The sequence below is a fragment of the Peromyscus leucopus genome, chromosome 7, assembly GCF_004664715.2.
Source record: "Peromyscus leucopus breed LL Stock chromosome 7, UCI_PerLeu_2.1, whole genome shotgun sequence".
Taxonomy (NCBI): domain Eukaryota; kingdom Metazoa; phylum Chordata; class Mammalia; order Rodentia; family Cricetidae; genus Peromyscus; species Peromyscus leucopus.
Window position 1 is genome coordinate 75,621,363 of NC_051069.1, and position 12,378 is coordinate 75,633,740.

Here is a 12,378-nt window from a genome sequence, read left to right on the forward strand (position 1 = left end):
CATGCTGCAGAAGACACAGCTTATCACTGATCAGTCTTCACAAAAGGAGGTTTGTGTGTATTTTATACAAGTTTCAAAGAGTGACGCCCCGGTGACAGAAGTCATGAGCAGCCAGGTCCCATAGCTGTCACTACTAGGTTTTCACAATAACCGCACAAAGGAGGCCTCTGTCACTGTAAAGGAAAAACCGGGGCTCATTCCGACAGCCCATCTCCTAAGTCCTTCTCCTCACGATCCCTTCAACTTCAAGAACTGTGGCAAGGCAGCAGATATGTGGGTGGTTCTCTCACTCCCTCCTTCTTTCCTAACCGGCTGTGTGTGACAGAACTCTTCCCAAAGTGTGCGCAGAGGTGTCTCATCTGTGCCTGCATCCAGCTGCCTCAGTGGAAAACTGAGCTAATTCTAGAAGACTGATGATCCAGAGTTGTGAGGGTTCACTCACAATGGAAGCCATTCCCGAGACAGTTCTCCTCTTCATTAAGGAGCAGATCAGTACATCTGAATGGCATGATCGTCTGTGTTTACTAATGCGTGTGTGTGTGTGTGTGTGTGTGTGTGTGTGTGTGCGCGCGCGCGCGCGCGCGTGTTTGTGTGTGTGTGTGCATGTGTGTATGTTTGTGCATGTGTGTGTGTGTGTGCGTGCATGCGTGTGTATGTGTGTGTGCGTGTGTGTGTGTGTGTGTGTGTGTGTACATACAGTCTTGGGTGTATAGGTGCACATGTATGTAACTCCAGGCATAGCTGTTTACCTGCCATCTCCCACTTCTTTCCTTCAGACAGGCTCCCTCACTGACCCAGAATTTACCCAGAAGGTTATATTAGCTGGCCCACAAGCTCCAGGGACCCACCTGTCTGGGCTTCCTCACACTGGATTACAAGCTTGTGACACTGTGCTTGGCTCTTTGAAATGTCGGCTTTGGGGACTGATCTCAAGTTCTTGTGCTTGCAGAGTAGTCAGTACTTCACTGACTGACCTCCCTCACCCATAAATGCTAACCTTTCAGAACAGCTTCTTAAAGGGGCACCAAGAACAATGAGCCATCTTTCAAATTGTCACTAGGACAGGCACCCAAAGTGGTCCTTTCTTACCTTAACGATTAATCCTTTTGAGTCAACCAGCCATATCTTTTTTTTGGCTTTCTCCTTTGATAAACCTTCTTTCTCCATGGCCATAACAATCAGGTGAGCAATCCCCAGGGCAGCCTGAAAAGAAAGTATAAAAATAAAGATTTCTACACTTGTTCCACAGTCTTCTTGAGGGTAACAAACTTATCATTTTGTACATTAGTAAGGAATTTTAAAACACTCTGCCACTGAGTTTCAGAGCTTTAGTCACTGATTCGAATGAGGAGCTCAGCAGTTTCGTCACATTTGGGTGTGCAAAATGACCGCTATTTACTCCATACACAACCACTGCAACAGTTGGCTTGTCAGCACAGACATGCCAGTGACACCCTGATTGTCGGTATATCTGACTCTAGCTACACAACCAGGACTGGCACAACACGAAGACACTACATTTAACACAATCAACTGTCGGCCTGGCTCACTGGCTTACTGTCAGGAAGACACTCCTCCAACTGAGCTTGAATACAGAAGCGAGCTCATTTGATAAGATCTTGACAGCATAAAACCGAAAGGAAATATGTGTTGCCCAGTGTTTATTCACTCTCTTAATTTACTCAAAGAAAGCACTGCGAAATCTCTCCCAATATTAACGAAACCATCTTATTTGGAATTTGATGAAGTCTGTGATAATCTGTGACATGCCACAGACCTCACCTTTTCAGGAACAAACCAGGGTCCACAAGTCATCCAACCAGGAATATTGTTTTTCCCGCTGAGAATCAAGAATTGACCTGTGTCATTCACCAGAAACTTGTGGAACTACAGAGGGGTTTACCAGAGCTAACATGTCAGGGCTGTTAGGTATGTTGGATTGTAATTTCAGTTTGAAAGGGAATGTTTCATGTACTCACTTTAGCTCTAGCTCATATGTTTAATTTCAAAATAAGCAAAATGAAAACACATCATGTACACATTTCCACCCATGTAACAACTTGTTTTCTTTATAGTCATATTAAGTTTAATTTTTTTCTCAAAATGACTATCTAGCCATTGTATTTTCTCATTTTTGAATTCTGAGAGATTTGAAAATTTTCTCATAAGAAAATTAACATTTTTATTCTGTTTGAGAGGTGAATTAACTTTTTTCTCTTAAATGAGTACTGGCAATGATTTCAATAAACTATGTAATTTGGTCTTACACAATTTCTTCCAATGATTTCAAGTGTCTTGGTTATAATGTTGAATAGTTTTGATGTACTATGTATCTTTAATCCAAAATGATTTTCTTAAAAACAATTACAGTTATGTATGTGCAGGTTGGACTGTGTGTGGGGCTGGGAATACTTATGACTATGACAGTGGACGATAAGTATACTAACTTCAATTCATTGAGGTTGCCATATGCAACACACATTGGTGACTTGATTCTGTATCAAGCCTTAAACATGCATAACAAACTCAAGGGTAATATTTGATAACTTCACAAATTTAAACTGTTAAAATTATTTACACTTCCAAAATCTCCTATAATGATGCAAGATGCCTTAAATCTTCAGTCTACAGCTGTACTATACCACTACGAGAGCACTCAGGACCTTAAGCACTGAGCTAAAGCTAGCCACACGTTAGCGAGACGCAGTAAGCACTACACAGTTAGGTACCTCTCCAGCTCCCTGGAACAGCACTGTCTGATCAGAGAGCTTGTTCTTGGTTATTCGAAGAGCTGCAAGGAGACCCGCAACCGCAACGGACGCTGTTCCTAAAACAAGTGATAAATATCCTTGAGCAATCCTCAGATGGATCCTGCTGGAGTCTAAGCTTTTATCCCCAACTCTAAATCACCACATGACTGATAGGTTAACAGGGACAGAAAGAGAACCGTGTGTCTGTCTCCACGCCGGCCTATGAGGCAAGATTATTAGGCTACGGACATTAGTATTTTAAAACAGTAGCTTAAATCTTTGAAATCTCCCCCCAAAGGGGACCCTGGGACTTGCTTTGATGGTGGGTAACAGCATGGGCCTGGGTTCTGTTTGGTTCCCATTTTTGTTTTTAAATTTTTAAGGCAGGGTCTCATGTAGCCCTGGCAGAACTTAAACTCTGCATGTGCCCAGGATAGCCTCAAACTTGCAATCATCCTGCCTCAGCCTCCTAAATATTGGGATTACAGGAATATAGCACCATGCCTTGCTAGAGTTTGGATACGATGTGGATTTCAGTTCACCCTGCTTACTAGCTGGAAGAATTTAGAGAAATACTTTTGTAATCTGTTTTACTCATTTGTAAAGTGGTTTTATTGTATGACACAGGAGAGCATTTTTCCCACCTAAATGTTCTCAAGGCTTTGAAATCCACTGTTGGTTCCTCACACAAAGGAGGTGCACAGTAAAGGCTTGCTCTAGTGGGGTGGGGGCAATGGTGTTTCAGATATATTTAGAATTTAATGTTTAAATTTGAAAAATTGTCCACTAATAGCGACTGAAATCTGGTTTCATTGCAATCTTTGTCTTTCTACCTATAATTCCCATGAGACCCCTAGGTCTAACTGAATGCATGTGAAGTAGAGTGAGGTTGTTCTCATTCCACCACAGCTACGAGGTGGCACCAGTCTAATCACAGACTTCACCACAGCGCAGAGCAGGCACTAGCACTCCGGCTCTAAACATGACTACACAGCTCAATCTCTTCATGGTTCACTCCTGAGACAGAACTGCAGTTTCTTGCAATGCCTTCCAGCTTCATGAACATTTTACACCTTCAAGATAACATTTTACTTTTTCAGTATCGCTCAGGTGAGCAGCAAAGTCTAGACAAAGTTTGAATACCTTTACTTGGTCAAATCTAGATCTGACAAGATGCAAATAAGACCACTGCAGTGTTTATGAGCTGTGGCAAGGCATACGCTGCGCAAACCATTGTTTTGTACGTAATGTAAAGTGGAGTCTAAAGAGCTGACGATGTGACTCAGGGCAGAATGTTTGTCTGGTACACAGAAGGCCTGAGTTAACCCCCCCAAACCACAACAAAAGAAACCCTGTACAAAATACGGCTGATTTATATAGGAAATATGCCACGATGTCTGCCTTGTACACCAAGACACGCTCATGAGAACTGTTAACAGATGAAATTAGGGAGGAATAGACATCCAGTTACCATATTAAGTAATTACTCACAGGCAGCGTCACAAACTAGCTCTTCTTGGGTTCTTCTGATGAAAATCAGTCCAAAGTTAGATGTGAGGAATTCTAAGTTAACTCCCAACTCTGGGATCATATAATTCCAAGATATCTACTGATTGTCCCAATGTCACAAGATTTAACCAGCTGGAAAGTCAATGTTGGAACATTACCAGCATCACTACTTGGTGTTATTCTGGTTTTTGTTTTGTTTTTCATGGAACTGGACACTTGGGAGACAGACAGATGAGGTTTTGTTTTCTAACTAAAATGTGCCATTGTCCTGTGATGATGCCAGTTCATTCTAATAAAATTCAAAATGCTTTACTGCAGACATGGATAAACAGGCAGGATGAGTCTCCTCTCACTGTACTGGATACTAAGTCATTAATATATATATATATTCATATTCCATGGCATTTCCTAGTGACATAGTGGAATGTCTAGTCTTTTTGTCATAGCATCAGTTGGTAAGATCAGAAACATAGTTTAGAACTACCAAAAATTTAATGTGAAAATGACTACTTTCTTTTTAAGATTTATTTTTTTCATTTTTTATGTATATGAGTGCTCCATCTGCATGTATGCCTTTATTCCAGAAGAGGGCATCAGATCCCACCATAGATGGTTGTGAGCCAACATGTGGGTACTGGGAGTTGAATTCAGGGCCTCTGAGAGAGCAATCAGTGCTCTTAACCACTGAGCCGTCTCTTCAACCCGTGAACACGATACTTGTACACAGTTTGCAGCTACTTTAAATTTCTTTGTAGAGAAGCAAGTGCAGGAAATTAAAATTTTATAAAAACATGTCTGTAAAATAAATCCATAATTGTTTTAAATCTTATATTAAACTTAAATCAGACAGAGGGAAGGCCTGTTCTTGGACTGCTGCTGTAAAGAGGACCTAATACTGTTAACACAATACTAAAGAGACGGGCTTTTTTAAAAATTTTTACAAAGTTCTACAGGTTGTGTGTCTCTAGTAGGAAATTCCCATTCTTTCACTCTCAAATTTTTTAAAATGATTTTTTTAACTGTATGAATGTGCATGTGTATCGTGTACAGCTGAGTGCAGGTGCCTACAGCGGCCAGAAGATGGTGCTGCAGTGTCCAGTGTGGGTGCTGGGATTTGAACTCTGGTCCTATGTAAGAGCAGCAAATGTTCCTGACTGAGCCATCTCTCCAGCCCCCAGACTGAGTGTTTTGAGCCCTGATATGACAGCGGATGTCTCGCACCTGATCTTAGGAGTTGTAGCTAAGGTGCAAGTGCTGAAATGCTGTATGACGTCACTGTGACTTACATGTACATGGTACACCCTGGACACAAAGGAAGCTTGTGTTTAGATTTGGATCCCAGCCTCAAAATGTCTCATTCTATCTATGCACACACACACATTCTAAAATCAGAAAAAATACGAAATTCAAAATGCTCCTGCTACCAAATACTGTGGACAAGAGCTACTCTATCCCAGCATAAATTTGCAAGTACTATGTCTTTAATATTCACAGAAGTTTTGCTGTGGCTGTAACTCTCTCTGATCTTTTACCAAAGAATGACCTCAACTGCTGGCTAATCTCAGTTTATAGCTGGATGATGTAAAGTTCAAGGCCAGCCTGTCTCAAAAACAACAATAAAATCAGATCTTTACACTGGCACAGTAATTTGTTAAATCTAATTAAAACTAAAAATTACATTATATAATTAACTAGGCCAGTTTGTAATGAAATAACTATAATCCTCATGCGCTATTAATAGAACAGACGCCACTAGAAGTATTGAGGAGGACGGTGGGTTGACACAGGCCGAGCTCAAGGTCAGAGCATGCAGCAGCAGCAGCAGCGCAGGGCATGGGAGATGCCCACAGCCTTGCTGCGAGGGCACACAGAGCAGCAGAGCATGCGCAGGACGGGAAGGCAGGGATGGTTCCCTGTGGAAAACGGCAGAACGTGCTCACAACTAGTATTCCTCTTTCCTACAGACTGCACTAAAGCAACAGAAATGAAGATTTAAAAACAAACAAACAGAGGTAGGACTAGAAAGCACCAGGCACAGTGGCGGCGGGCAGGGAATAATGCTATACCGAGAAAAACTAAGTGACATCTATTTACTTGACATGGAGGACCACACACATGCAATCTTCTTAACTCCAGGGATACTAACAGCAAGCAAATGCCAGCAGACAGCAACAGACCAGAATCTCAGCAGAGTCAGAGAACAGCTACAAAGACAGGACAGGAAACTCCCTGGAGGCGATGGCCTAAAGCATAAAATAACTTGAAAGCAAACCCGATGTCACTTAAGATTATTTTAAATTACTAGTATAGTTAGGTATGTTTTCCTTAAATCAAATACTTTTCATAAAACAGTATCTTTAAATAACACATCTGTTTCAAAAAAAAAAAAAAAGTCCCTTCAAGGACAGGATGCAAAAGCACTTATCTGCACTGCAGGGCTGAAACAGTTGCATAATTGTATTCACTGACAACATCCATGGGCATAACGGGAAAAGCACAGGTTCAAAAGAGAAAAGGGAAAACTGAGGAGAAGACCCGCCGTCACAGGGACTCGACTCTGGAGAAATGCTCAGGGTGGTTTGCCCATCTCTAGTCAAACGGAAGGACTTTCCGTAGGCTTTCTCTACTAAGGAATTAGATGAATGTTTCTCAACCCTGTGTTTTCCTTCCTAAGGGTAGTAGTATTCTGAAATCCCTGTGAGAAAATAAGCAAGCATTGTGTGTACAAGCAGCTAGGGTGGAAAGTCATTGAGTTTACTGCCTCCACGCTGGCAAGCCTGGAGCGTTCTCCAGCATCTTCAGCATGCCTCACACACTTCTCTGGCCTTGACTTGACTCCTGCATTAATTTCTAAGCTTTACTTCTGATGTGCCCCAGGCCCTAACCTTAAGTGCTGGTCCTGATAGACAGAAATTGTCATTCAAAGTCCTGTTTTGTTTGGTGATTTTAACCTTTTTAAACTGAACTCTGATTCCCATTAATTCTGTCTAATGGTTCTCAATCATGTAGTGCTGGTCTTAGCATCCTTATACATATTTCTGGAGAACCACAAAATGCAAAGGTATAATACACTATAGGAGAAGAAGACATGGGTTTGTTCTGTTGATTTTGAAGTGCTGGGGATAGACCCAGGGCATTGTACATGCTAGCCAAGTGTCCACCACTGATATACATGCCCCCAGCCCTTAAAAGGCTTGTTCAACTGTTCACTGGAGGCTGCTAGAGACTACCTCAAAATGAACTGATGAGCGACTTTCAGATATCAGCCTGCACTGCAAAGTGCAGTATGTGTGTGCATTAAAGCCACTCTGCCATTATACAGGGTACCCTAGAGTCCGGGCTGCAACATATTAAAACCAGACTTTCTATAGCTCACATGTACACGTCTTAGTACCTGGAAATTCTGGACTTCCTTCTGAAATCCTCTAACTACTCTATTCCAAGAGACCTGCAGCTGTCTGTAAAGTGACTATCCAGGAACTATGCACGACGAGGAAGCGAGTGCACAAGGATGAAGTTCTTAGAAAACATCAGCGACAGACCAATCACTGGAAGACTCCATTCTGTATGGTCTGACATCAGGGGCCTTAGTGACGGGAAGCACTTGGCTGAAATTCCCTGAGAAGGAGACCAGAGGGAAAGAAGGCCGGGTTGGGGAGGAAATGGGTTTGCTCTGGAATGGTTTCAGAATGAGGTCACTCTGAGATATCCAAGACGAGCTGTTAATAAACAGACGAACATACCAACCTGGAGTTCAAAGAAATCCTAAATGCAGAAATAACCCTTCGAGCTGAATGTCAGAAAATGGAGTATGAGTTAAGAGAATAGTACTAAGCAAAAGGAAAGGCCTGAAGTGCTCTGTCACGGGCTAGCAGAGGGGAGAGTGAGCAGTCAAACAGGAGGAAGAAGTCCGCAGGTGTGTGATGGGGCAGCAGACTAGAGCAGTCCCAGAAAGGGCAGCGACAGTCTGAGTGCTACAGAGGCATCAGGACGAAACTGACAAACATGCACAGCAGTGGGAGGGAAGCCGTCAGGGTCCTCGAGGTGCTAGAACTAAGGAACACCCTCGACCTGTCTGTCCTTTCAGCTAGCCATAATGAAACAGGTTCCAAGACTTTCCTAGAAGGCCTAGATGGTGAGGGGGGAGGACAGCGAGGGACAGAAAACAGGAGCTTGAATAGAAAACCACACACAGCTTAGACAAAGGGCCACAGCCAAGCATGTGCCTGAAATATCAACGAGAAGGCAGAACACTATTCATATGCCTGGCTGGTGGCTCGTGTGATCTCAGCCAACAGGATGCTGTGAGTTTGAGGTCCATCTGTACAGAGTGAGACCTTGTCCCAAAAAACAGACAGTACTTACAGGAGTGAGGCTTAGAGACCATGGCTAAAGAATATAAGTATTTATATCCTCAAATAACATGCAGTCTGTTTTCACAAGTTTCTTTCTTTATTAAGTCATAATAGCTGGAGATTTTATCAGACTTCTGGGAGCTCATGTATATATAATATAGTACATTCTAGGATGCTTTCCCAAATGTGAAAGAGAACCAGAAATTATGACTACCATCATCCAACAAAAATCCCGTTTGTTTTTTTTTAAACAGGTACCTAATATCTACTGGATCTGAATAAGAAGCTGTGAATTAATTTCAGATATTATTTTTCATCTGTTTATTTTGTTGGATTTCTGTATATGTACCTTTTATATATGCATAGGTACATAATTCTATAATTTCATTAAAATAATACAAAGATACTGTTTAAACTTTAATTTGTTGTTTTATTATAAAGAATTTATAGCTCACAGTAGAAATTGTTTAGTGCAGATGAGAGTTAAAGCATGAATTTTCTCACCACCTGTGACAGCTTTCCAGAGATTACAAAACTTTCAGAATAGCAAATTAATTTTGAAAGTTACTGACCTCCCAAAGTTGTGAAAATATGGAAGTTTCTGATGTGAATGACAGTGTATTGTCTATACCCTATCGCATCCCTAACATGTGCCTTCTCAGCTCAGTTTCTCTCCTTCTCATAATGCTTTACTGCACACACTTGTCCCGTTGGATCCCTGTGATAATGTTCTCACCACCTGCGACGTCAGTCCTTCAGTTTATTCTCGGTGTTTTTAGAGTAGTCACCTGAAGTGTGGATGCAGGTTTTGACCTTGTTCCTCCTTTTCTGATGTGGATGGGGGGGGGGGGGGGGAGGACACACCCTGGAGCTGCATGCCGAGCTCTGTGTGTCTTGCATGTCTAAATCACTTTATGACATGATCTTTCCAGACATCTTCCTCTGTGCCCCTTCCCACCTTTGCTCACACAGGTCACTGCATCTCTCTCTTGTCTGACTGGAGACTACCAGTTGTTATTCTTGATCCATACATAGTGAAATGTGATTACCTTGAATATCATCGTTAAATGTGCAATACTTGTTTCGATACTTGTTCAGGAGACGAAATGCATTCAGATTGGCAAAATCTTCAAACTGAATAAGACAATTCATGCCATATCTATGAGGCAAAAACATGCATTTTAGAAGTTAATGAAATAACATTTTAAGTAGACATTTAAATCTAGCCCATAGAAAAGGCACACCAATGTCTTTTAAAAGCCCTATCTACATTCTTAGCACAAATGTATAACACATTATCAGCAAGGACTGACATCACACTTACCACAAAAAAGGGAGTGGGTTGGTACTGTGGAATAATACCAGATGACAAAAACTCAGTCCAAAACATGATCCATATCCTCAAGGAATTTAAAACTCAGTAGAAACAAAATCTTCTGAGTTAAATGAAAGGTATGCAAAATGTAATATAAAAGCTATGTATAAACAAAGGATTATACTTATTAAGAAAACAGTGCTTCTAGCTAGACTTAGAAGCCAACTGACACATAAATGAAGCTTTAATTGACTATTATTTTCAAAGCTGAGATGCAGAGTTTATAAAACAAGGGAAAGTAGAAGGAAAATAAATGAAAGGTGAAAAGAAAACAACCCTGTTGGGAAAATGTCACACTCACTAATGGGCTGCAGTGCAGCGTGTGTGAGGCCTAACCTCCTCTTGGTCCTCCTGAACCCACTAACTCAGATGGTCCCCTCCATTCAGGCATGCCAAAAGCAGTTATCACAACAGTCTATGGGGTAACCCTCCGGACTCCCTCATGCCTTTGCTTCTTCTGACCCTGAATACCACCGTACTCTAGCAAGACAGCAGATAAATCGAGCTATAAGGCTTGGCCAGGATCAGAGAAGTCCTGAGTATTTGTTTTCATGTTTGTGTGGACATTAACACAAACCCAAAGGTCTCATTCTTAGTGCTATTAAAGAAAAATACTTTGCCCTGCATCACATGTAAACATAGAGCTCACAGTTCTGGAGGCTCAAGCCCAAGGTTAAGGAGGCTGCAGACACTGTCAGGGAAGGACTGTCTCCTAACAGAGAGCATCTCCTTGTTGTACACTTGCATGGCAGAGGCAGCAAGCACATTCCCTTCCTTTAGCCTGTTTCACATGGGCACCAATCCGTCATGATGGCTGGCCCTCAAAAGGCCCCTCCTCTTCAGAGTTCCACACTGAGGTTTAGTTCTAGTGTATGGATTTTGGCGGATACAAACATTCAGATAAGACAGCTTCACCACACTTGTCTACAAGTGCTCAACCCCTTATCAGTCTCCACACCTCACTAAGAAATAGCTTTCTTCTTGATGCCTATTCTCTCTGGACCATACTCCATAACGCTGTGACTTCTTTCATGGGTAGTGTCAAAGTTCTCACTACGGAGTACTGAACTTTGTCCTCATTTCCCACTTCTTCCACAATGAGGATAGTTGCAAACTCTCCAACACCACAGTGTCAGAGCTCTGTCTTGATTTATGTCTCCCTACCACCACGACTACAAGTCCATCATTCCATTGTTTTCATCCATTACATTTACTCATATACTATATCATATATTTGTCCTTAATGGTCTACCTCTTAAAAAACACTGTAACATTCACAGGTGAAATTGGGATTAAATCAATCTTTCCTCCCTCCCTTTCTCTGTAAAGTTTTTGTCATGTACAGAGGAGGGAAGGGACCTTTCTGAGACTGACTATCCTCAAGGCAGGCAGGACACCACTGGGCTCTTCTTGACCCCTGAGAGAATGTATGTGCTCACCCATGTACTGATGAACTCAAGACTGCTTTGGAGATCTTGAGTAGGTCCCCATCATACCTCACTGCTCAGATCTCATCGCTTACTAATTAACATGTTTGGTGAGATGTCCACTACAGTGGCTGTACTGGCCGGGTCTGGGTCACCTGTGGCCTTGTCAAGACCCTGGTCATGGGATGGCACAAAGACCTGTCTGCTGTTCTTCAATGGCTGCTGTGGTAGGAGACTGGAGGGTTCTGTCTCATTTTCAATTACTAATGAAACTTAACATTGTTTTCTGTTTTTTTTCATATCTTCTTGGTCATTTTAATTCTTTCTGGGAAACTGTTCTTTGGTTCATTTTTATTGTTGTCTCTTCATTTGTTATCCTAATAAGAAGTTTCTATATTTTAAGAACAGTGTCTTCTATTATAGACACTGCAGATGGCTTTCCCAATCTCCTACACTGTGCCATTAAGTCCTTAGATGGTGTTTGTCCTAGACAGCTTTGACTGTCAACTAGATATGGTGTGTAAGACCATCTGAGAGAAGAATCTCAATTGAGGAACTGCCTGGATAGTGGCCTGTGGACATGTCTGTGGGGATTGTCTTGACGGTTAATGATATAGGACAGCACAGCTCACTGTGGGCAGCTGTAGCTCTAGCCAGCTGATATGAACTGTGTATGAAAGCTGGCTGAGGATGTTTCTCTGGGAGCCAGCAACCAGCATCCTCAACGGTTCCTTCCGTACTTCTTTGGCTGTGAAATGAGTTCCCTAGTTGCTGTGTGGAATAGCAAGTAGACCTGCCTTCAATTCCTGCCTTGACTCCTCTGATAACAGACCATGGCCCAGAACTATGAGCCACATAAGCCCTTTCCTCTCCCTGTTGATTCTGGTCAAGAGTATTTTTGAATCACAGCAACAGAAATGAAAGTAGAATAGTGTTTCTGTTGATTTTTCTACAGAAATTTC

At 42.0% G+C, this 12,378-nt stretch overlaps 1 protein-coding gene across 1 annotated transcript in view; it reads right to left on the reverse strand.

Annotated features, from left to right (window-relative positions):
- Me1 (malic enzyme 1) overlaps window positions 1–12,378 on the reverse strand; it is a 121,869-nt gene that overhangs the window by 25,674 nt on the left and 83,817 nt on the right. Inside the window, exons 7-9 of the mRNA XM_028875513.2 lie at window positions 9,664–9,773; window positions 2,730–2,827; window positions 1,090–1,203 (exon numbers count right to left, since the gene is read on the reverse strand). Of these exons, the coding sequence (XP_028731346.1) occupies window positions 1,090–1,203; window positions 2,730–2,827; window positions 9,664–9,773 (322 nt within the window). The remainder of the gene's footprint in view (window positions 1–1,089; window positions 1,204–2,729; window positions 2,828–9,663; window positions 9,774–12,378) is intronic.